This window comes from Pleurodeles waltl, chromosome 5 (genome assembly GCF_031143425.1).
Source record: "Pleurodeles waltl isolate 20211129_DDA chromosome 5, aPleWal1.hap1.20221129, whole genome shotgun sequence".
Lineage (NCBI taxonomy): Eukaryota > Metazoa > Chordata > Amphibia > Caudata > Salamandridae > Pleurodeles > Pleurodeles waltl.
In genome coordinates, this window is record NC_090444.1 from 831009061 (window position 1) to 831031375 (window position 22315).

The 22315-nt window shown below is 44.7% G+C and overlaps 1 protein-coding gene across 7 annotated transcripts in view; it reads left to right on the forward strand.

Annotated features, from left to right (window-relative positions):
• Positions 1-22315, forward strand: part of AKAP7 (A-kinase anchoring protein 7) — a 1205386-nt gene that overhangs the window by 261469 nt on the left and 921602 nt on the right. For all 7 annotated transcript variants that reach the window (XM_069234874.1, XM_069234875.1, XM_069234876.1 and 4 more), the window contains exon 4: positions 20929-21065. In XM_069234874.1, coding sequence (XP_069090975.1) covers positions 20929-21065 — 137 coding nt within the window. The remainder of the gene's footprint in view (positions 1-20928; positions 21066-22315) is intronic.

Below are 22315 nucleotides of genomic sequence, written 5' to 3' on the forward strand. Positions count from 1 at the left end.
ATAGCCTCATATTGTTAAACTTTTCAAATGTGTGTACACATTTTTATACTGGAACTACTATCACCAGTGCAGTCTGAGCTTACAGTATTTCCTTAGTCCAGTAATAATAAAGGCTTTGCATTAATAAACCATAAATACAAGTTCGATCAGCATTAACATACGGGTACAAATGTTACCTTTACTGTAGACAGTGCCCTTCTCTGATCCATTATATGGTACTCTAAACTGGCAGCCATGGGGTTTCTGCTGCAGAGGGTTGGGCCTACTTGGCCCGAGGACAAAATAAATATGAAAACTCGTTGCCCTTCACCCCAAATAAATATGTCCTGGGCGTCTGGCTTTAGGAATTCCACATCCCTGGGACATTGATGTTATGGGAGAGAATAATGCTGGCCAGAGGGATCATGTAAGCGTTGAAAAGGGTTGAGTTCAGGGAGTAGACTTGTGGAGCACTGTTGATGAGGTCACAAGTGTCTGAGGTGAAAGGTGCCAGTCTGAGTGACTGGGTCCTGCCAGTCAGGAAGGAGCAGGTCCAGTGGACCACGTGACTTTTTTTATAATGTCATGCAGATGTTGGATGAGGATGAGGTGTCAAAAGCCTTTCAGAGGTCCAGGAGAATGAAGAGCCACTGTGCCTCCTCTGTCCTTGATCATGTGTATGTTGACTGTGGCAGGGATGAGGGCAATTTTGGTGCTATGTTTGGGTCTGAACCCGGACTTGGTGGTGTTGAGGAGTAAGTGGCCTTTGACATACCCAGGGAAGCATTTATTGCTGATTTTCTTTAAAACCTTGGCCGGGTATGGAAGCAGAGAGATTGGTCTGTAGTTGATGAATGTAGAATTGTCCACTGAAGGTTTCTTCAAGAAGAGGAGGACTGTTGCGTGTTTCCAGGCAACTGAGAATGTCGCTAAATAGATGGAGGTGTTCAGGATGGGTGTGAGCATGGTGCTGATGGGTAGGAGTCTTCTGTAGAAGGTAGGCTTGGTGGCGGCAGGGGTCCAGCGGGACCCCAGAGTGGCTGACTTCATGAAGTTAGCGGTTTAATCATGGGTGATGTTGGGCCATATGATAAGTGTTAGCTCTTTGGATGAGATTGGAAATCGATTGGCAAGGCCTGCCAGCTCTGGTTGTGGGTTGAAGTTGCTGTACATAATGGTGATTTTGTTGCTGAAGAATAGGAAAAGGTTGTTGCAGAGGTACAGTGAATAGGTGGTTGAACTAGAGACAGACGCTTGTGAGATGGGATCTTTTATAGTGGGGAAAATGTCTTTGCTTTTATTTGTACTAATGTCTATGGTTAGTCAAGAAGGTGTGTCTAGACGTCCTGATCAGTTTGTGGTAGTGTTTCAGGGCAGACTTGAATGTTCTCTTATCTTGGTGTTTTTTTTGCTCATTCTCTGCCTCTGCTCTAGTTGTTTGCAGTAGCATTTCATCAGTTTGAGTTCCTCCATGTGCCAACTGATTTGGGGTCTGGATCTTGTTATGTTGGTGTACTGGAGGGGGGCTAAGACATATGCAGAGGAGGTGATCCAATTGTTGAACTTCTTGATGGCTTCATGGAGGCATTTGCTGTGTTCGGGACAGTGAGTGTTGAGAGTGGTGGTCCAGTCCTTCTTCAGGATGTTATTCCAGTTGCAGTGGGCTAGTCTCAAAATGGTTTGTGTGTTTTGCAATGTCATCGGAATGTTTAAGTTGACAAGGGTGTGATCGGTCCAGGTGACCGATGTGGGCTCTTCGACTAGGATGTTATCGAAGGTAATCAAAGTGGGGTCCAGGAGGTGTCTGACAACGGGGGTAGGTACTGTAACTCGTTGGGTTAGACCTTGGTTTCCAAGGTCATTGAGCAGGATTTTTTCGAGTTGAGGTCAGGAAGGTCTCCTAGATGGAAGTTCAGGTATACGAGGAAGATCTAATGCTTGCATCGAACACAAGTGATAATACAGTGTCTGCAATGGTGTTGGAGAAGCTGGTGTGCAGTCCTGGTGGTCTGTATACCAGAGTATCACTCAGGGTGAAGTTGACCGTAATGTGCAGCTTGAACAACAGGTGTTCCATGTCCGTGGATGGCGTGTCCACGGTGATGGTGCCACTAATTATGTTCTTGTAAATAATGGTGATACCACCTCCGGGCTAGTGAAGTCTGTCTTGTCTGATGATCTTGTAGGGATTGGGGAGTGCTTTTGCTGGATGCAGACAGGATCGCCTTTGGCACCAGAACAATGCACTCACCATGTAAGTGAGCTCTTAGGTGTTAGTTTGATGACAGATAACTTGTATGGTGGTTGGAACGGAAAACTAATCTTGCTTGCAGCAATTTGCGTTGCAGTTTGGCTACATTTTCAGAATGTATATCGACCAGCTACCTGCAACTGAACACTGACAAAAAAGAGGTGTTGGTTCTTTGGGCCCCCCTCAGTTTGATCCTAGGTGTGGTGGCTAGATGCTCTGGGACCTTGCCCTCATTGCACTAGATTAGTTAGAATCCTAGGGATATGTTTAATGATTAACTCACCTTTAAGCCGCAGATAGTGAAAATGTCTACAACCTGCTTTCGTCATGTCAAATTTCAGTTCCTTCCTTTTTGCTCATGAGCTTATGCATTACCAAATTTTTCGTGTAGTGGAGTGTTCACACTTTGATTGCCTTAGTTGCTTTCTTAAGAGCTTCCTTCTGTGGTGATCTCTAAGTTGCAACTGGTTAAAAATGCAGCTTCTCACTTCTTAATCCGAATTCTATGTAATACTTACGTTTCCATTTATTGTTTAAGTGTTTATGTATCTGTTTTAAGGACTTCCTTAACAAAGTCCCATCTTTTATTTGGCAACTTTTCTGCTGGTATCCCCCTGCTTCATAGACGTTCCATGGCTTATTTGCTGAGAGTTCTCAAATTCAACAAACAACAGCAAAGTGGCTGAGCATTTTTCTTCAAAGTGATTAAAATGTGGAATCCCTGCCAGCTGGAACTGAGCTCCTTCTCTCAGTATCATCAGTTTGAGAAAGCACCTAAAAGCTGACGTTTCAACATTGAGACCTGATGGTTAGGTGGAGTCATTTTCAGAATCCTGCCCCAGGGGACGTTTGCGTGCTTTACAAATTTTATGAATAAATAAATAAGGTTTAACCCTTTCGCTGCTAGGCCTTTCCCCCAACCCCAGTGCTAAGACTTTTTTAGGGCTTTTTTCAGTAGTTTGCACTTAGCCTTCCATAACTTTATTTACACATAGGCTGTGGATTCCCATGGGGGGGACCAAGAAATTAGCCAAAATGTAGTTGTTTTTTTGTGGGGGGAAAAGTGCTGCTGAAGAAAGTGTCAGTTTTTTTTCCTAAAAATGTCACACAACATAAAATGTGTGGTTCTAAAATCACCATACTTACAGGGAGTGCAGAATTATTAGGCAAGTTGTATTTTTGAGGATTAATTTTATTATTGAACAACAACCATGTTCTCAATGAACCCAAAAAACACATTAATATCAAAGCTGAATATTTTTGGAAGTAGTTTTTAGTTTGTTTTTAGTTTTAGCTATGTTAGGGGGATATCTGTGTGTGCAGGTGACTATTACTGTGCATAATTATTAGGCAACTTAACAAAAAACAAATATATACCCATTTCAATTATTTATTATTACCAGTGAAACCAATTTAACATCTCAACATTCACAAATATACATTTCTGACATTCAAAAACAAAACAAAAACAAATCAGTGACCAATATAGCCACCTTTCTTTGCAAGGACACTCAAAAGCCTGCCATCCATGGATTCTGTCAGTGTTTTGATCTGTTCACCATCAACATTGCGTGCAGCAGCAACCACAGCCTCCCAGACACTGTTCAGAGAGGTGTACTGTTTTCCCTCCTTGTAAATCTCACATTTGATGATGGACCACAGGTTCTCAATGGGGTTCAGATCAGGTGAACAAGGAGGCCATGTCATTAGATTTCCTTCTTGTATACCCTTTCTTGCCAGCCACGCTGTGGAGTACTTGGACGCGTGTGATGGAGCATTGTCCTGCATGAAAATCATGTTTTTCTTGAAGGATGCAGACTTCTTCTGTACCACTGCTTGAAGAAGGTGTCTTCCAGGAACTGGCAGTAGGACTGGGAGTTGAGCTTGACTCCATCCTCAACCCGAAAAGGCCCCACAAGCTCATCTTTGATGATACCAGCCCAAACCAGTACTCCACCTCCACCTTGCTGGCGTCTGAGTCGGACTGGAGCTCTCTGCCCTTTACCAATCCAGCCACGGGCCCATCCATCTGGCCCATCAAGACTCACTCTCATTTCATCAGTCCATAAAACCTTAGATAAATCAGTCTTGAGATATTTCTTGGCCCAGTCTTGACGTTTCAGCTTGTGTGTCTTGTTCAGTGGTGGTCGTCTTTCAGCCTTTCTTACCTTGGCCATGTCTCTGAGTATTGCACACCTTGTGCTTTTGGGCACTCCAGTGATGTTGCAGCTCTGAAATATGGCCAAACTGGTGGCAAGTGGCATCGTGGCAGCTGCACGCTTGACTTTTCTCAGTTCATGGGCAGTTATTTTGCGCCTTGGTTTTTCCACACGCTTCTTGCGACCCTGTTGACTATTTTGAATGAAACGCTTGATTGTTCGATGATCACGCTTCAGAAGCTTTGCAATTTTAAGAGTGCTGCATCCCTCTGCAAGATATCTCACTATTTTTGACTTTTCTGAGCCTGTCAAGTCCTTCTTTTGACCCATTTTGCCAAAGGAAAGGAAGTTGCCTAATAATTATGCACACCTGATATAGGGTGTTGATGTCATTAGACCACACCCCTTCTCATTACAGAGATGCACATCACCTAATATGCTTAATTGGTAGTAGGCTTTCGAGCCTATACAGCTTGGAGTAAGACAACATGCATAAAGAGGATGATGTGGTCAAAATACTCATTTGCCTAATAATTCTGCACTCCCTGTATATATTATATATATACATAGAATGGAATCACCCATTGTTGAAGAAGCATTGGTCCTTTATGGATCAATCCATAGTGGGTTCCTATATATGGAAGGAAGTATGGCTTCCTTATAAACATAGAGCTTGTGGCCTGTACTCTTCCCCAGTTACTAACGCTACGCTTAAAGTTTGGGATTCTGTAGCAGTCAGAGCAGGCCACTAAAGACAGGGTTCACTGCAAAAACAAATTGATACTGGAGTGGGACAGGGACAACAACCAACTAAGTAAAAAAAAAAACACCTCCTAAACAAGGTTCGAAAAATAGAATCTAAAATCTAAAATCGATTATTTCATGCAAAAACTTTTATGTAGACTGACACAAATAGACACGATATGCCCATTTCTTATTTTATTGTACATAACATATGATATTCAAAGTTCAAATAGTATAATACAGTAATTCAGTAACTCTTAGGAAAAAAGAAAAGCTCCCACTCTACTGCATAAAAATTGTAAACCTCTCATCAAAACATACATACCATTCTTACTCACACATCACTTCATAGAAACTGTAGTGCCAACATCTCAAAAATGGCATTCTCAAATAAGAAAAACGCTAGAACAAATAATAACATATGTGAACACAACCCCTTAGACTACCTCTATATAGAACACAATACAATTCATTTTTCGAGAATCATATGTTAATCACAAATCGTTGTTGGTGAGATACCGAAAGCACTTTTTTTAATGATTAGTCCATACATTAATGGGAATAGATAATCAAGATCACAAACATCACAATACAGCGCAGTCCTTGTGCAGAGTTTATGATCAGCAATCATGTGGTCTGAACATCAAAGCTGTTGTGGCAATGCCGATGCGTTTCGATAAACTGTGGCCAAGGAGCCACATACCTTCATCAGGGCAGATTCAAATTGGCATAAGACTAAAAAGCTGTAGATAACTATGGGGAGAAGGAGGTTCTCATTTGCAACAAGCGTTTACGAGCTGGAAAAAGAAAAACACACGTTGGCATTTCCACAATAGCTCTGATGTCAAGACCACATGATTGCTACACAACCATCTACTCCTCAAGTACAAACACATACTGGTTGGATTGGGCATGAAGGTGAGAGAAAACTTAGAAATGTAAATTTTATTAAGAAAAGATTTTACAAAACATTGAATTCTGTGTTAATAATTGAAAGTTTGTAATGCTGAACCAATGACTCCTAGCTCGTAAGCTTTAAGGCCACGGCAAGGCACCAACCGCTTTATAGGCCATTCACACACCTTTGTAGTGCGACACACGCAAAACCATTCACATCACCAGCAGCAGGCCCAAACGCTCACATCACAGCGGCATTCAAGGGCTCATCAGTTTCAAGTACCCACAAGATTAACACAGCAGTCACACCACTGACGGAGTGAGTGGACTGATGTTTGACTGGCAGTATGTGTGTAGTGACCAGCAGCAAGTCACTACACACACACACACACACACACACTGCTAGCCAAACACCAGTCCACACACACCACCAACCAAGTGCCATTCCACACACACCTCCATCATATTTATTTTTAAGAAAACACAAACCAGCTTGAAGGAGATGAAAAAACAACTATGACTAAAAACACAACCGATCCACTTAAATACATCAACCCTTAAACTGAATAAAAAAGATAAAATGATACAGATCAATCAGTTCACTTTTACTCTCATGGTTGCTCCAATACTTGAGTTTGCGTGGTACGATTTAAAACATGCAGGCACACATAGCCCAGTATTAGAAGGACACTCTGGGCATTACATGCGGCGGTTCATTTACATACCTCTACGGTCACAGGCCCTACATCTCTTAGAGGGAAAGTTTTTTGGCGTGTGGGAGGAATGTAATCAGGGAATTGGTGATTTTTCAATCTAGCAATACCACAAAATATAATGATGAGTGGAATGTTGAAACTTTTCAAACACTCACCCCAGTCACAGATCTGTGTTTAATCCATCATTATTTTGCTCGCTACGTCACCCCAGTTTGGACCCAGCCGTGGGCAAATCAATCTTGAAACTGCTCTCCATGGGAACAGTCCATACTGAACTGTCAAACCAAGCCCTTCCTAGATTGGAAACAAGTTTCCTGGGACCGGTTTTGAGGTATCACCCCTCATCAGCTTGAATCCAGTGGTGCAGCGAACAAGGAACCCACGTCTGGGCGTACCCTAACTACTTAGGGTGCACATAGCAACATCACAAAATAAAATGATACACTGAGTGTTGAAACTTTTCCAACACTAACCCCCAGTCACAGGTCTCGATTTAATCCTTTGTTTTTTTGCTCGCCGCATCACCTAAGTTTGGATCCAGCCATATGCAAATCAGTCTTGACCCTGCTCCCCATGGGAACAATCCAGCATGAACTGCCAAGCCAGGTCCTCCCTGGACCGGAACTGTTCGGTCTAACCACATCCTTCACCACTCCAACTTTAGGAACACTTGCCTGCCCAGCTACAACAAGGCTGCCTATTACAGACTTCTGAAACTGAACAAAAGTCATTTTTGAATCTGGCGAACAATCCTTTAATAAAACAAAAGCATTGAAGGTTGCCAAATTAAACAAAAGTACAGCCAGCTTCTTATACCATAAATATGACTTACGAACAGCACTGTAAGGCTCCAACCTTTGCTCTACAATATATACACCACCCATGTGCTTATTGTAGTCTAAAATGCACACAGGTTTGTGCACTTCGTCAGCCTGACCTCAAACAGTCACAGGTGAAGTACTTTCATCATGAATGGTTGTCATCTTGTGGACATCTCTTCTGTCTGAAAAGTTCTACGCAAGGCACTGCACTGCCACCTCTGGTTTCTTTTTTCATACAAACTCTTTAGGGTAACCTTTACGGTTAGAGCACATTGTGCCACAAACATCAGTGTCCACTTTGAACAATTTCTTGAACAACGACACACCAGTGTAGATGTTATCTATATGAGCAAGATTGAGGATCAACTACACCTACTCTTTACAGACACAGTAAGCATCAAAAAAGTCCCATTGGAAATGAAAAAAAAAACACACAATACACAAATCACAAGGCACTATAGAATTTGCACAAATCAATATGTTACTTTGAAAGACAATCAAACAAAAAGCTAACAATTCAAACATTAGTACAGCAATCAAAATATACATGCAAGCCAAGGATACACATCAGATGAAAAACTTACAAAATAAGTTGCTTACCAACCACAACTCCACAAACAGTAGATCTGCCAAAGCTGCATCTTCAAACAGGATTCACCACCAAGATACAGGAAATACTTGACTCTAAAATGACAAAAAGATAATTAAAACATAAATAAAAATATTAAAATATAAATCAGAAGACACTGATATTAGCCGAAAGGAGGTGTGACAAAGACAAAAAAGAGACATCACCAGATGGATGCAAAACTTACCCTAGAAGCAGATCCCCTACAACATACCTTATCTTATTCCCAAGTGACTCAAGTGTTATCACCCACCCGGAGGCGTTAAAAATTGCTGATCTGCCCTTGGTGGTGGGGGGGGGTGCAAAAAATGGCATCCGATACAAAAAAAAAAGGCCTCCAAGTGGAGCGGCCTTTCTATACCCTACCCCTGGTGTCTAGGGAGTGACCCTTTCCCAATGAATTTCTGCCCTCCAAAACATTATTCCATGGTATCTAGGGGAATCCCTCCCTCCATCAACAGAGGACAGATCGACTTGAAAACAGCCAATCTGCTCTGCCAGGGGGGAAGGGGCAGAACACACAAAAAAATTATCCCCCAAGGAGAGAAGCCCTTGTTTGTGGGATTGCTCTCCCACAGTTTGTTATGAAATATAATACCTGGTGACTAATGGATTGTAACCCTCCCCCCACCTTTGGTGGGCAGATTGGAAAAAAAATACCAAATTAGCCTCCAGGGAGGGGGGCCAAACTTAGATGTAGTGTATTGCATTAAAGAGGAGTGACTCTTGCCAAAGTGGTTGCTCCTCACAATCTGTTAACAAATATAATCCCTGGCATGTAGTAGGGTTTTACCTCTCCCCATGAGGGCAGATCAGCCAAAAAAACAGCTAAACTTGCCCTGGGTGGGGTGGAGGGGGGATATGGGTGATGAAACATGAATGCAGGTATTGCCCCCGAGGGGAGTGACCCTTTCCCAAGGGGTCTTTCTTCGCAGTTTGTTAAGAAATGTAATCCCTGTTATGTAGTATCTTTCGAGACCCCCCTCCCCACCAGGGGTGGGGGGATCGGCCAAAAGAAAGGTCTGAACTAGCCCCCAGGGGGATCCAAACCATGAATTCAGTATGCTGCTCTCTGGGTGAGTGACCTTTGCCTAAGGGGGCGCTTTTTGGACAAGAAAAAAGCCATGGTGGTCTACGAGATTGGATTCCTGCTTCACGATCGCAGCCCCACCCACAAACGTTGAGCAGGAATCCACTACATACAGACACAGAGGTAGATGAAAAAAACTCTTTCCTTTCCTCCTGGATCTATATGGCCATTAAAGCCACCCTGCCCGCCCAGAGAAGAAATTACCACTAGAATGTCCTCTTTCCAAATGTGCTGTAAGCATATAGCTTCCAGCATGTCCCCGCAGCATCTGATGATGTTGGCATGCTCTGTATGCACCAACACCATCTGATTGCTGAGGGGGTGGTGGGGGTTCCAGGGTGATAATAGAAGTGCTTCTGCAGCCACCCCCAATGGATTCATGTTGTCTGGGACCTATGGGGGAGCGCCAGCGATTCCAATACCGGTGGGTGCCAGGGCGGCTTGGAGCCGTCCTCAGCACATGACCACAGTCACCTTAACCAAAGATCAGAAGAACTTCTCAGTTAGTGGTTTCTGTGTATTTGTATGCTGCCAAGCAAGACTTGTGTTTTACTCTAATGAAAAGCTTCATGCAGGCTCAAAGGCGGTATTTTAGTTTCTCAAACAAATTGTGTGTGAAGGAAAGACTTAAGTATATATTTATTATGTGCTGGTGTTCATAGTATTACTGGAACAGAGGGCTGCATTGCTGCCTTTAGGTTGTATGCTCATTGCATAGGTGACTTCCAGGTGTTGCGATGCAGGTATGTATGTTGCGGCACAAAGCAAATGGCCTGCAATGTCGGCGCACCACAGCAAACTTTCGTTGGGTGTGGGAACAGGTGGCATTGAGACTCACCAGGTTTGCAGGACTTGCCTGTGTCTGGATACAGTTGGCCAAAAAACATTCTCTGTTTCTTGGTTATAACAGCCACACAATCAGCAGCAGGCTGGTACAAAGATAGAACTGTGCACACATCAGAAATGGCCTTCTTCACGCTCTTTTCGCCAAGGACTAGCTGCTAGGAGGAGGTGCTGTTGGTATGCCAATGAAGCTAACCATGTAGTCCAGTATGGTTTCCACACATTCACAGCAACCTTTGTCCCACTTGAAATTAAATTAATGAATGACAATTGTTTCATTTGCAAGAGCAACCCACAGCCACATGAATAATTTTTGTTCCAAAACTTTGCTTGTGTACCAGTGGAAAAAATATTTTGTGACTGACACTTCTAACTACAGAGATTCCTCATCTTTTGAATTCTCCCCAGGCACCAGACTGATAGGTGGCACCCTCAGACTCTGCGGTGGCTTCACCAGGAATCTGAGAATGCAAACAGGAGCCATATATAGGAGCCACCACTGTACACTAATGGCAGATGCATTTGTCTGTTCCATTTGATACACATCTGGAGGCTCTGCTCAAAGTTTATGTTGGTGTCCAGCGACTTCCAAAAAAGACTATGAGCTTTAAACTGTTCAATGGTTTCAGCAAGCAGATGTCAGTCATGAACCCCAACAACATCTTGCTTTGGTGCTTGAGTTCCAAGAATGACTAGAAATCCTGCACTAGTGCTCCCTGAAATACCTGAAGGCTGTCAGGGAGTGTGAAGTACAGTCTATGCATCGAACACAAAGAGTGAGGTTGGTCACATTCAAATTCCTGGGACCAATTCTAGTCGATATTCTCAAGAAAGTCCATGGAAAAGTCAAAAGGCTAATCTCAGCACAAGCACAAACAATCTAAGTGAAATTCTATTCCACCACACTGCTTCAGCTCCAAGTAGAGTTTGTCCAGTCACCATGCGAAATACCTGCCTCTGCTATCTGCCAAATTCTGATCCTTCTATATAGTTGAAGCTGGTGCCTTCTGAATTTCCTCACCTGTTGACTATGCAACTCTTTAAAACCTTCAACGAGGCAATACTGCAGGTTACCCCTCTCCCTACCATGGCTGGCCTTGGTTCCCATATATCCGCCAGGGTCACTGGGTGGACTTTGCCATTATGTGCTGCACCAGTCCCAGCTGACTTGCCTGGTCCTGTGCCTTTGCCAGACTGTACAACCACACCTTTGCTGTTGGCCACTCCGATTCCAACTGGTTGTGCTATGGCCTTTCTTTCCAAGTTCCTGTTTTGGATCCGACACTGGTGCCATTTTCCTATCCAGAGCAGAATTTGGCTACATCGAGGCGGATATAACGTTATGAAATTCCCAAGGCCCAGTCCCCCTCATCTTGGAAGACTTTCCTAAGATGTCATTACCTCAGCCCAAGTACTACAGATGGCTGGAAGCTCTATAAGATATTTAGCTTGTTCCTTATGATGAAGATGATGACTAGGGTGGTGGACAATTCACCCTTCCCTCACTATACTGATGCTGGTCTGCTTTTAGACCTATAAATTGTTAGTGACATTGACCCTTCCCCTGAGAAAGAATTGGACTGCCTGTTGGGTGCCTTTACTGAAGGGAGTGCAGTTTTTGAAGTGGTGGTTTGCAAGTTATAAGATGCTAGAATTTTAGTTGCTAACTGGAAACTAATGCAGATTCACTCCTGTACCAGATCACCTCCTACTGCACTTTGGTCTTGCAGCCCTGCCTGCTCTGACCCATCTTACTCCCCATGCATTGTGCCTGAGAGCCTGTTCTCATCACTGCTTCTCTACCTGTTTGCCATTGTTTCCTCTGCTCTGCTCATTGTCACCATTGTCACTGGTTGATCACTGTTTTCACTGTTTTTGTCTCACTGCTTGTTTTGTCACTGTTTTCACTCTTGTTTTTGCCTCACTGCTTGTTGTGTCACTGTTTTCACTGTTGTATATTTTTTGTCTTGCTGCAAATGTTCCCACTGCTGCCTTTACCTGCCGTTTCCCCTCCTGCTCGATTCCTCGCGCCCGATTCCACCACGACTCGTCCCACCGGCCCTGCCCAACGAGCCGCCCCTTTAACCTCCCAGGACCCAGTGCAGTGGGCGGCCCACTGGAGCGCCAAAAGCAAGCCCCTCTGTGCCCTTTTGCATCTGGTCTGGTCTGGACCGCACCCGGCACCAGGAACCCTAGCCCTCCACCCACAAACTGTTACTCCACCACCAAGCTCTGTGCCCTGGACCCCGGATGCCACAACAACTGCTGCACCAGCTGCCCTCGCTCGACTGAAGGACCCTTCTTCACCTGCTGACGCTACTGCTTTTTGTGCAACACAGTTCCGCCTGCCCACACCAGAACCCCCGCCTTGCCCACCCAGAAGACCGCGAACACACCAGAACTACTTCAGTGCATTCCACCTGATCCCTCTGCAAACACACCATGGAAATCTGGGACACCATCACTACCCTCTCCCCCGACATATTCTTCATCACCAAGACCTGGCTTAACCCCTCCTGGACCCCCAACATGACCACCACAATTCCAGGCGGGTACAGGATGACACACCAAGACAGCACAAACAAATCCAGGAGAGGCATCGCCATCATCCACAAGGAAACTGTTGCTGCATCGTCAACGAGAATGACCCCACACCTATTATGGAACACCTCAACTTCCAACTCCTAACCAACGCCAAGACCACAGTTAGCGGCACCCTTGCCTATGGACCCCCAGACCCTGACCCACCTTCTACAACACAATCTCCAACTTCATCACCTCTCTAGCTATTGACTCCAAGCACTGCATACAACTTGGGGACCTCTACTTCCACCTTGAGGACCCAGATGGTGCCAACTCCACCAATATCCTAGAAAGCATGAGCAACACTGGCCTCACCCAACTCGTCACCAATCCCACACACTGGACCCGATCTTCGTATTCAGTGACATAGTCAACTGCAGCCACATAACCAATCTCCCCTGGACCGACCACACCATCGTTCACTTCACCATCACAGGCGCCCAGGGCACCTCCATCAAGTCCTGCAGCTCCTCTCACTGCAACTGGGAGGAGGTGACGGATACTCAGTGGATACAAGCCCTCAACACCATTAAGCCTGAAGCCTCAACAGACCTAGAGCAGGCAGTCCAGAACTTCACCGATTGGAACACCAAATGCACCGGCACAGTTGCCCCCATGAAGCCAAGCAAAACTAACAAAGCCGCAATACAAGCCAGCTGGAATACTCCTGAACACAGAACCATCATGCACTCCTGCTGACAATAAGGCAAGCAATGACGCACCACCAAAAACTCCCCCGACTGAGCTGCCTACAAAGCAGCCCTCAACAAGTACCACCAACACATCAAAGAAACCAAAAGAACAACCCTCACAAACCACATTGAATCAAGTGCCAACCACACAAAGGAACTCTTCAACTTAGTCAAGGAATACTGCCCGTCAGCCGCCAAGAACACTATTCACACTTCACAAGAGCTCTGAAACACCCTGTTGAACTACTTCCACCGCAAGATAGATAGCAACCATCTACAACAATTTTGACCCCAAACCCCCTGCTTCAATGTCAACACCTCTGGCCCACCCAAGCACACCAGCCACGCCATTACCATATGGACACCGCTGACCTCACAGACCACATCAGCCATCATGTACTCCATCTACTCTGGACCACCCACTGACCCTAGCCCCCACCACTTCTTCAACCTTGGATCCAAGGAAATCTGCGCTGGACTCACTAACATCTTAAATGCCTCCATCACCATGGTTACCTTCCCTGACAGATGGAAACACTGCAAGGTCAGACTCCCTCCTGAAGAAACTCTCCACCGACCCCAGCAAACTTAAAAATGACCACCCCATCTCACTGCTCCAGTACTCTGCCGAAGTCCTTGAGTTGGCCATTATTCACCAGCTGACTGAACACCTGGAGAAAAACAACCTGCTTGACACCTCCCAATCTGGCTTCTTCACCAACCACAGCATGGAGACAGCCTTGGTCGCAATCACCCATGACTTCAGATCCCTCCTCGACCGTGGTGTGACTGCAGCCCTGATCCTCCTTGACTTAGCAGCCGCTTTCTACACCCCACCTCATCCAGGGTAACACCCCCAAGTGGAACACATCTCCTTCCTCACAGGACAAAGAGAGAATCCACCTGCCACCCTTCTCCTCTGAACCAAAGTGCATCAACTGTGGTGTACTCCAAGGATCGTCTCTCAGCCCCACCCTCTTCAACACTTACATGACTCCCCTCACAGACATCTTCAGAACCTACGGACTCAGCATCATATCCTAAACAGATGATACGCAACTCATCCTCTCGCTCACCGTAGACCCCCTTCACCACCAGAACAGACTTCTGCAGTGACATGACCAGTGTCACAGACTGTATGAGAAACAACTGCCTCAAGCTCAACTCTGACAAGACAGAAGTTCTGGTCTTCGGGAAGAACACCTCCCCTTGGACCAACAGTTGGGAGCCCTCCAAGCTCAGACCCACACCTAGAAACCACACCTGCAACATCGGCATCATCCTTGACGACAGACTCACCATAAAGCGCCTAATCCATGCGGTTGCCTCCTCTTGCTTCCACACCCTCCGCATGTCCCACAGAATCTTCTGATGGATCCCCATCAACACCAGAAAGACCATCATTAAGACCCTAGTCACCAGCTGGCTAGTCTACGGCAACGCTCTCAACACCGGAATCTCCACCCAACTCCTCACGAGACTCCAGACTGTGCATAATGCTGCAGCCAGACTCATAACCTTCACATACGATCCAACATCACCCCCCAACTCAAGAACCTCCAATGGCTCCCCATCCAGAAGAGATGCCAGTTTAAGCCTCTCACACACACCTACAAAGCCTTACACGACCAAGGACTAACCTACATCACCCACTGCCCAAACATCCATCACCCCACCAGACACCTGCACTCCTCCTCCTGAGCCTCGCACACAGCCCGCATCTGTTGCAGCCTCAGTGAGAGTCTGCCTGGACACCTCAGGCTGTATTGTCAGTGCAGTGGGCATCATTGTGGCTGTCTGCCAACATGCCTGGATGCATGCCACAGGTGACATGAAAATGGTGGATGTGCCTTTCGATGGCTTCAGGCTGTTCAAACAAAAAACAGACTTGGCTTGGAGTGTTTCAGAGATAGCCAGACTACAGCTCGCTCCTTGGGCTTATTGTCCTCTGCCCACCAATTTCACCAGCAGGACAGGAAACTCGAAGGCATGGGGACAGGCCTATCACCAGAGACAACCCTCCCTAGCATAACAACCTGGACAGTCTTTTGTGTCTCTAGGAGACAAGATAATCACAGAGGGCATACCCATCAGCAGGGGGCAGCCAACCTTGTTCTCTTCATCACCTGCTCTGGGAGCTGCCAAGCCTGTATGAATCCCCCCCCAGAGGTCATCTGCTCCAAGTAGGGGGACATGATTAGGTTTTTGTCTCCCTGGCTGGTGTGCTATTACATGAGACCAGAGGGGCTTGGAGATTGTTAAACATTATTAAGCCCTCTATTTTCTAGTTCCCCCTCAAGATTCCCATTTTGTTTGTCAGGCTTTGGTAAAGCATGCCACCACCCCATTGCTTGACATAAGAACAATAAAGAGAGTACCCAAAGCAGAGATGACTACAGGGTGCTCCTCCCTCCAGGTACTTCTTGGTGCCCAAGAAAGAATGCAGGCTTAGACCAGTGTTACATCATCAGTTCCTAAATACCTTCCTTTGAAAGGGCAAATTCAGAATGCTTTTTGTAGCCCAGGCCCTCTATGCTTTAGATGCTGGGGAGTGGATAATGTCCTTGAACTTGCAATACGCGTAGTTCCACATACCCATCCTGCAGTCCCAGAGCTGCTTCACCTGCTTTCTGGTGGAATCCGAACACTTGCACTTCACAGCATTTCCCTTTGACCTCAGCATGGTCCATGGGATGTTCAAAAGGTAATGGCAGTAGTTATGGTCCATCTTTTTGTGTCCTGGCCTACATGTATTTTTGTACCGCAGTAAATTATTTTTATAGATGGGCTCTGCACAGTCAGTTGCAGACAACCTACAGACAACAACCTGATTGCTATCCTTCCTGGAGTTCTCTGTCAGTGAACCAAAATCAAATTTTCGGCCAGTGCAGTGTGTTATTTTTATGGGAGACGTCCTGGACTCAATGACTTTCCAAGCTTTTTTTTCCTAATCGAGAACATTCAGCAAATTATCCTGATATTTCGGGCTCACTCTTATGTTCCAGACTGATAGTTCTGAAGCTTCTCAGGCTCCTGGACTTGGGCACCATACTGGTGCCTGTGCCATTTGCCACAGGCAAGCTCTGCAGTGAAAATTTCGCATTTAGTTGGCTCTAACTAAGCAAATGTCATCTAGCTGACCACTAGTGGCTTCCGTATCCAGAGGTAGTTCAAAACATATTCACTTGTGGGAGGGTTCCTTGGGTAGATCAGTTTGCTACCACAAACAATGCTCAGTGTCCTTCCTTTCGGCTTCTGGGGTCTTTGAGAGATGTGTTCCGCCTTCCGTGGGGCTCCAGTGTCCTTTATGCATTTCTACCTGTGCTTCTGCTTCCCTCAGTTCTGAAGGTCAACTGGGACAATACTCAGCTGATCCTGATATCTCTGGACTAAGCTTAGAGGACCTTGAAGTCCAAGTCTGGCCATCTGTCCTCCGCACCACATGCCTCAGTGGGAGGTCCTGATGTCCTTACTGGTGTACCCGCTACAGGGCAGGGTTCTTATTCTGAAGATTCACATTGTGCACCTCTGTAAATGGATATTGAGGGGAACCAGCTGATCAGTTTTGACCTACCGGCGGAAGTGGTTGATGGGATTTTGGCCTTCCTTCACTTGTCACAAATTCTACCTATTCTGGACCCTTTACTAAGTTCGTGGCTTGGTGCAAGGATGTCAGGTCGATCCAAATCAAGCTCAGCTTTCTAATATACTTCTATTTGTTCCTGTGGGCACTTGTGATGGTTAGTTGTCGGCTCTTTCAATCTGTTTACATTTATTTAAACAGCTCTCCTTGTTGTACTTACTGTTTGTAATGTAGATTTTGAAAAGGGTTACTTATACATTACCACCAGTCCTATATCTAATGCGGAAATGACCCCTTAATTTAGGCCTTACGTTTTTGATGTGCACACCCTTTGAATATGTGCACAATTGTTATTAGAGGCTGCTACCCCCTTAAGATTGTTTTCGTCATAGCCATTAACTTCGCCACACATCATCAAAAAGATGCAGACTGTGTCAGTGCAAGTGCTGTGTACCATGTTCTTCCCTGACAAGTTGGTAATGAGGACTTGGGCACCCTTTCTATTTCACGTGGAGCAGTCCATCAAGCTTCACGTTTTCTACTCTCCAATCCACCCTCTAAGAATTTGGAGAGGCTTTATCGATTCATCGATTGGATCCAAACACAGCTCTTAGCTTGTGTATGCATTGGACTAAGAAGCACATGAGTAGTTGACCATAGGTAGATACCAACTCTTTCTTGAATTTGCTGGTTGAAAGAAGGAAGGGCAATAGTTCAGAAAAGGACATTATTGATATGGATTGTTCTCTATGTCAAAATGTGCTATGCTTTGGCCAAGAAGAAGCCTTTTGAGAGCCTTTGTATTCATTCCATCAGAGCTAAAGCGGCTGCTGTGGCATTGCACAGTGGTGTTCCCATGCCTGGCGTCTGCCACGTCTCTACAGAAATGTCCATCCATACCACCACCAGACACTATTGTATTTTAAGTCAGGTCTGTAAGGGTGGCTGTTTCGATTGTTCAGCCCTGCAGGACTTTCTGGTGCAAAGTCCATTCCTCAAAAATACAACATTTTAGAAGATACTGCCTTATGTACTCAGAGGTTGAGGAAGCTATAAGAGGAATCTGCAATTTCAATTATCCATCAGAAGAACAAGTTACTTTCCTTTAGTAATGATCTGTCTGCTGGGTACTCTATCTACCTGCAGACTCCTCACCAAGTGTCACTCCTCCCTATTCTGTGGAGTGGACTTCTAATAGGTCATTAGGTCACATGTTAAATCCAGTACATTGGTTTCAGATATGTATGTTTCCTTGTGTTAGGCCACAAAGGATACCTTTGGAAACTGATGTCAGCTTGCATGGGTGATGCCTGTACATTGCTCTTTGTCTTAATTTGAGGTGGCAGGACGAAGCCTCTGCGATGTTCAGTGGTGCCACTTACCAGTGTGCAGGGACTATCGCAGAAAAACTTCCAGATCCAGTCTGGTGCCTGGTGAACTTCAAAAGGTGAGGAATCCATGGTTAGAGTATCCACCAGAAAGCGTAACTGAAGGTAAGTAACCTGCTTGTTTTGGACACAACCAGACAGTTACTAGTCCCTTAACCTTAACTGTGGCAGTAAAGCTCTTGGTTGTAAAAAATTAAAAATAATAATAATAATAATAATAATAATAATTAGGATTAATGAATGTAATGCTATCTGTATTTAACTACTGCTCCGTCTTGACCACTGACTCTATTTTGTGCATAGCTTAGCTTCAACCACCGTCATATTGGTGGTGAAGGTATTTTGCGCGCAAAACTTCTGCAACATGTTTTTCGTTCCTCTCGCCAGTTCACTAAGGCAGGGACATCACATGGAGGAGTGAGGGAGAGATAAGGATGTTCCATAGAATGTTTATGGTATGGCAGGGAATAGTTTGGTCTTGGGAGCGCACCTTCAGATGAGGCCAACTCTAAATGTGCTCTTTCAACACTGCCCTGGTACAGCCAGCGTTTGAACAACAACTTACTGTATGGGAGGGGGAGTTTCTAGAATTCTCCTCTCCAGCTTGTTTTAAGTATACAGGAGGGAAGCTTGATGACCGGAGTTAGACAGAACTAATTTCCGGCAGAGTATGCTTTGCTCGGATCCCATTGTGGGTAGTTCTCTCTTTTCGCGATCGTTTGGGTTCACGACTTGAAGCTGGCAAAGAGATGATACCTGTCAAGCCCCATGATGATGCATTTTTAATTCTTATTTTTAGCTTTGCATTGTGCATGAATATATAATCACCATATAAAGATATATTATCCATGGTTGAAGTAGTGTATTTTATTTGTTTGTTTCTATGATCATTATTATTCTACTGCTGTGATTATTTTCAGAAGTGCACTTGTGTTGCTGCATTTGACCTAAACGCTCACATTATGCTTTCCCTTTACGAACCTTGAGAAGTGCCTTAATAAATTCATTACTCAGACTAAGAGTGCTGTATTCTTGGCATTCCTTTCATTTTGTCTCCTCTCAGTCTGAAGTACAGCAAAACAATGTGTAATAGGAACCATAAGCCTTAGTTGTGTTTGTATGTATGCATAAGAGGCAACTGAGTGCTTGTCTTATCCAGGTGTCTGGTTGACACCTGTTCGGTATAAGTCAATAAGGACGCTCAATGAAGGACCACACGCCAATTATAAATACAATTTAGCTTTACTAGAATTGCAGGTAAAATGTAGGCATTTAGCACATTAACAATAGTAGAATAAGAATAGCAATGAAAAGCATCTATTTATATATATAAGCAAAGAATTAATTGACAGATATAAGTTTTAATTAACTGTATACTAAAATGCATTGCACTACGATATTTAGGAAGCAGAATATAAATGAGTTGAATACTTCAGATAAGCTTTGATTTACTGCACACCAAAATGCATGTTTGTTATTGTAGCAGTTCACACTAATAGGTTTAGAAAGCAAAATGTAAACGAGCTGAATACTTCAGGTTATAAACACAGTGCAGGCATAAATAATCAGTCATAATAATAGAGCAGAGAAACAAAGGTATTTTATCCCTGTGTGGAAACTTAACTTAATCCACGACATGCTGGGGAGCCCTCTACCGCCTGCTTGGACCTCTCTCCCCCTCAAGCACCACGAGCAAACAGGGAGGCAGCGCTGGGCCATGGCAGCTTCCACAATTCCATCTGCGAGCTTCCAAATCCCTCACCCACACTTCAGTGCTTAATTCACTCGAAGCTTGGATTCTATCTCATTCTGGCATTTTCTAGCTATGTTATCAGTACTTGGCTGCTCTGCTCCAGCCTTTGTTTTCATTCCATCTTCTCCCCGTACTCTCGTTCTCAAGGTTGAGACGGAGTCTTCTACACAAACAAGCATGAAAATAATATCATGAACTTTTCCACGATGTTTCGGGGGGGGGGGTTTCAACAGGCATTACGCTCATCTACACTGCTCAAGCTAATTAACCCTTCGTGTTACAATGTCTTCCGCATCTTTCCCTAATACTGAATAGTGCTAAACAAGATAAGAGCCCTATGCACATTTTTAGAATATTTACAGTGAGGCATAATGAAAGTGAGTGCCTATTAGGTGAGTGGATGGTGTTATGTGAAAGGTGTGTCTTTAATTTCTGAACTCAAGGAGGGTTGTGTTATTTGATGTCTGTGGGTATAATGTCCTAGATCCTCATGTAGACTGAGAAGGCTTGCCTTCTGGTTGTTTCTTTTCTGTAGATTGAGAGATGTTATGTTTCATGTTCTTATTTAGAACTTGTCGGCTATGAACCCTCCGGCATTCCCAAAAGTTTGTCCTCTTACCAAGGAACTGATTACTAAAGACATCGATAAATGGCCAAACATTGAATTTTTAAGCAAAGTATTGCTAGTGTAAAAATTGTGCTTACTCTTTTTATTCATTGCCTACTGGTTGCTTTTTCTGGTTCATGTACATCACTTGATGCTGCTATTTATTGTGCTCATATTTTGTTTTTTAACTATAGATCATTCAAGACATCGAAATGATTCAGGACGCTTTGGTAAAGAAGGAGGGACGACTTTCTAAGGCAATGGTCCCTCATGGCTCTCTTCATATCACACTTTTTGTGATGCATATAGCCAGTGAAGACGACGTTAGCAGGTAGGTGTTTCCATAATGTGTCACATTTGTAGTTGTAACAAGAAATCTGTGATGGACTACGAACCTTATTGCCTGGCAGAGCCACTAGACAACTAAAGATGATGTTGTGGTGGACGTTTTGATGTATAAATATAACAGCTAGGAAAATAAATAGCCAGCAAATCAGAAGAGGTAGTATAGCTTACTTTAACCAGTAGATTATAAGAGATTGTAAAAAGTGGAAGAGATCTTCGAAGTATACCTTTTTAAGAGGGGCTGTTCCAGAGTATACACTAGATACAAATGTTGTGGTTGGACAATATCATTTGCCTAAAGAAAATGCAAATTGTAATCACGTGTGTGCTAGTCCCTGCAAGTGCTTTACGGGCTGAAGTTGAGATCCTAAACTGAGAGTGTAGTTGAATCATTTTATGGCCTCCACCAGTCCACCTTTGAATCTAATTTAAAAAACTGGCTTTGAGAACTAATTGTCTCCAGGCATGCAGCACTTGTTTGTAAAGCCAGAAGGTTTTAACATGTGTTGCTAAAAAAACTTGCAGGGGAAAAGCTTACCTTCAGGATGATTTTTGCCCCTTTTAATAAACTGAACTCTGAGAGAATATGCCATCTTTTATGGGCAGTTCATTACAGAATAGCCATATCAAAATGCAGAATTGACTTGTATTTCTAAACGTAGTGCTTAAACCGGGATAGAAAAATCTAGGGTGGGCATTTGAGGGTTGTAGCCGGGAGTTGAACTCCCCGGCTACATCGGATAGAAAACTGGGAGCGGAACGCCGCTCTACCAACCCCTGCGGACTGGAAAATTATGATAGCGGGAATCCGGCCATCCAAACATTCCTGCAAGACGCAGAGACGCGGAAACGATCACCGAAGCTGGGAACCCGGATATCCGGGTTCCCGATAGTTTAAAAATGGACGACGGACTACGCGCGCTGCGTGTGTTGAAAACAAGGGACGCCGATGTAGGAGGGACGGAAGGCGGCGAAAGGAAGGAGACGGTCCACGAAGAAACGCCGACAGAGGAGCAGACGACCACCGACCCAGAAGATACTGCTATGGGACAGGAGGGTCCCAAGGAGCTTGAACGCCGCCCTGTCCCCTGAGGGACGTGGCTAAGTCAGGTACGGTCCTGCTTAAAGGACAGCCTTCGTCATATGGTGGGGAGGGAGGGGGCTGGTGGAGACGAGAGGAGAGGAGGAGAAGGGGTGGGGAAGGGAGATAAGGAGAGGGGAGGGAAGGGGTTGAGA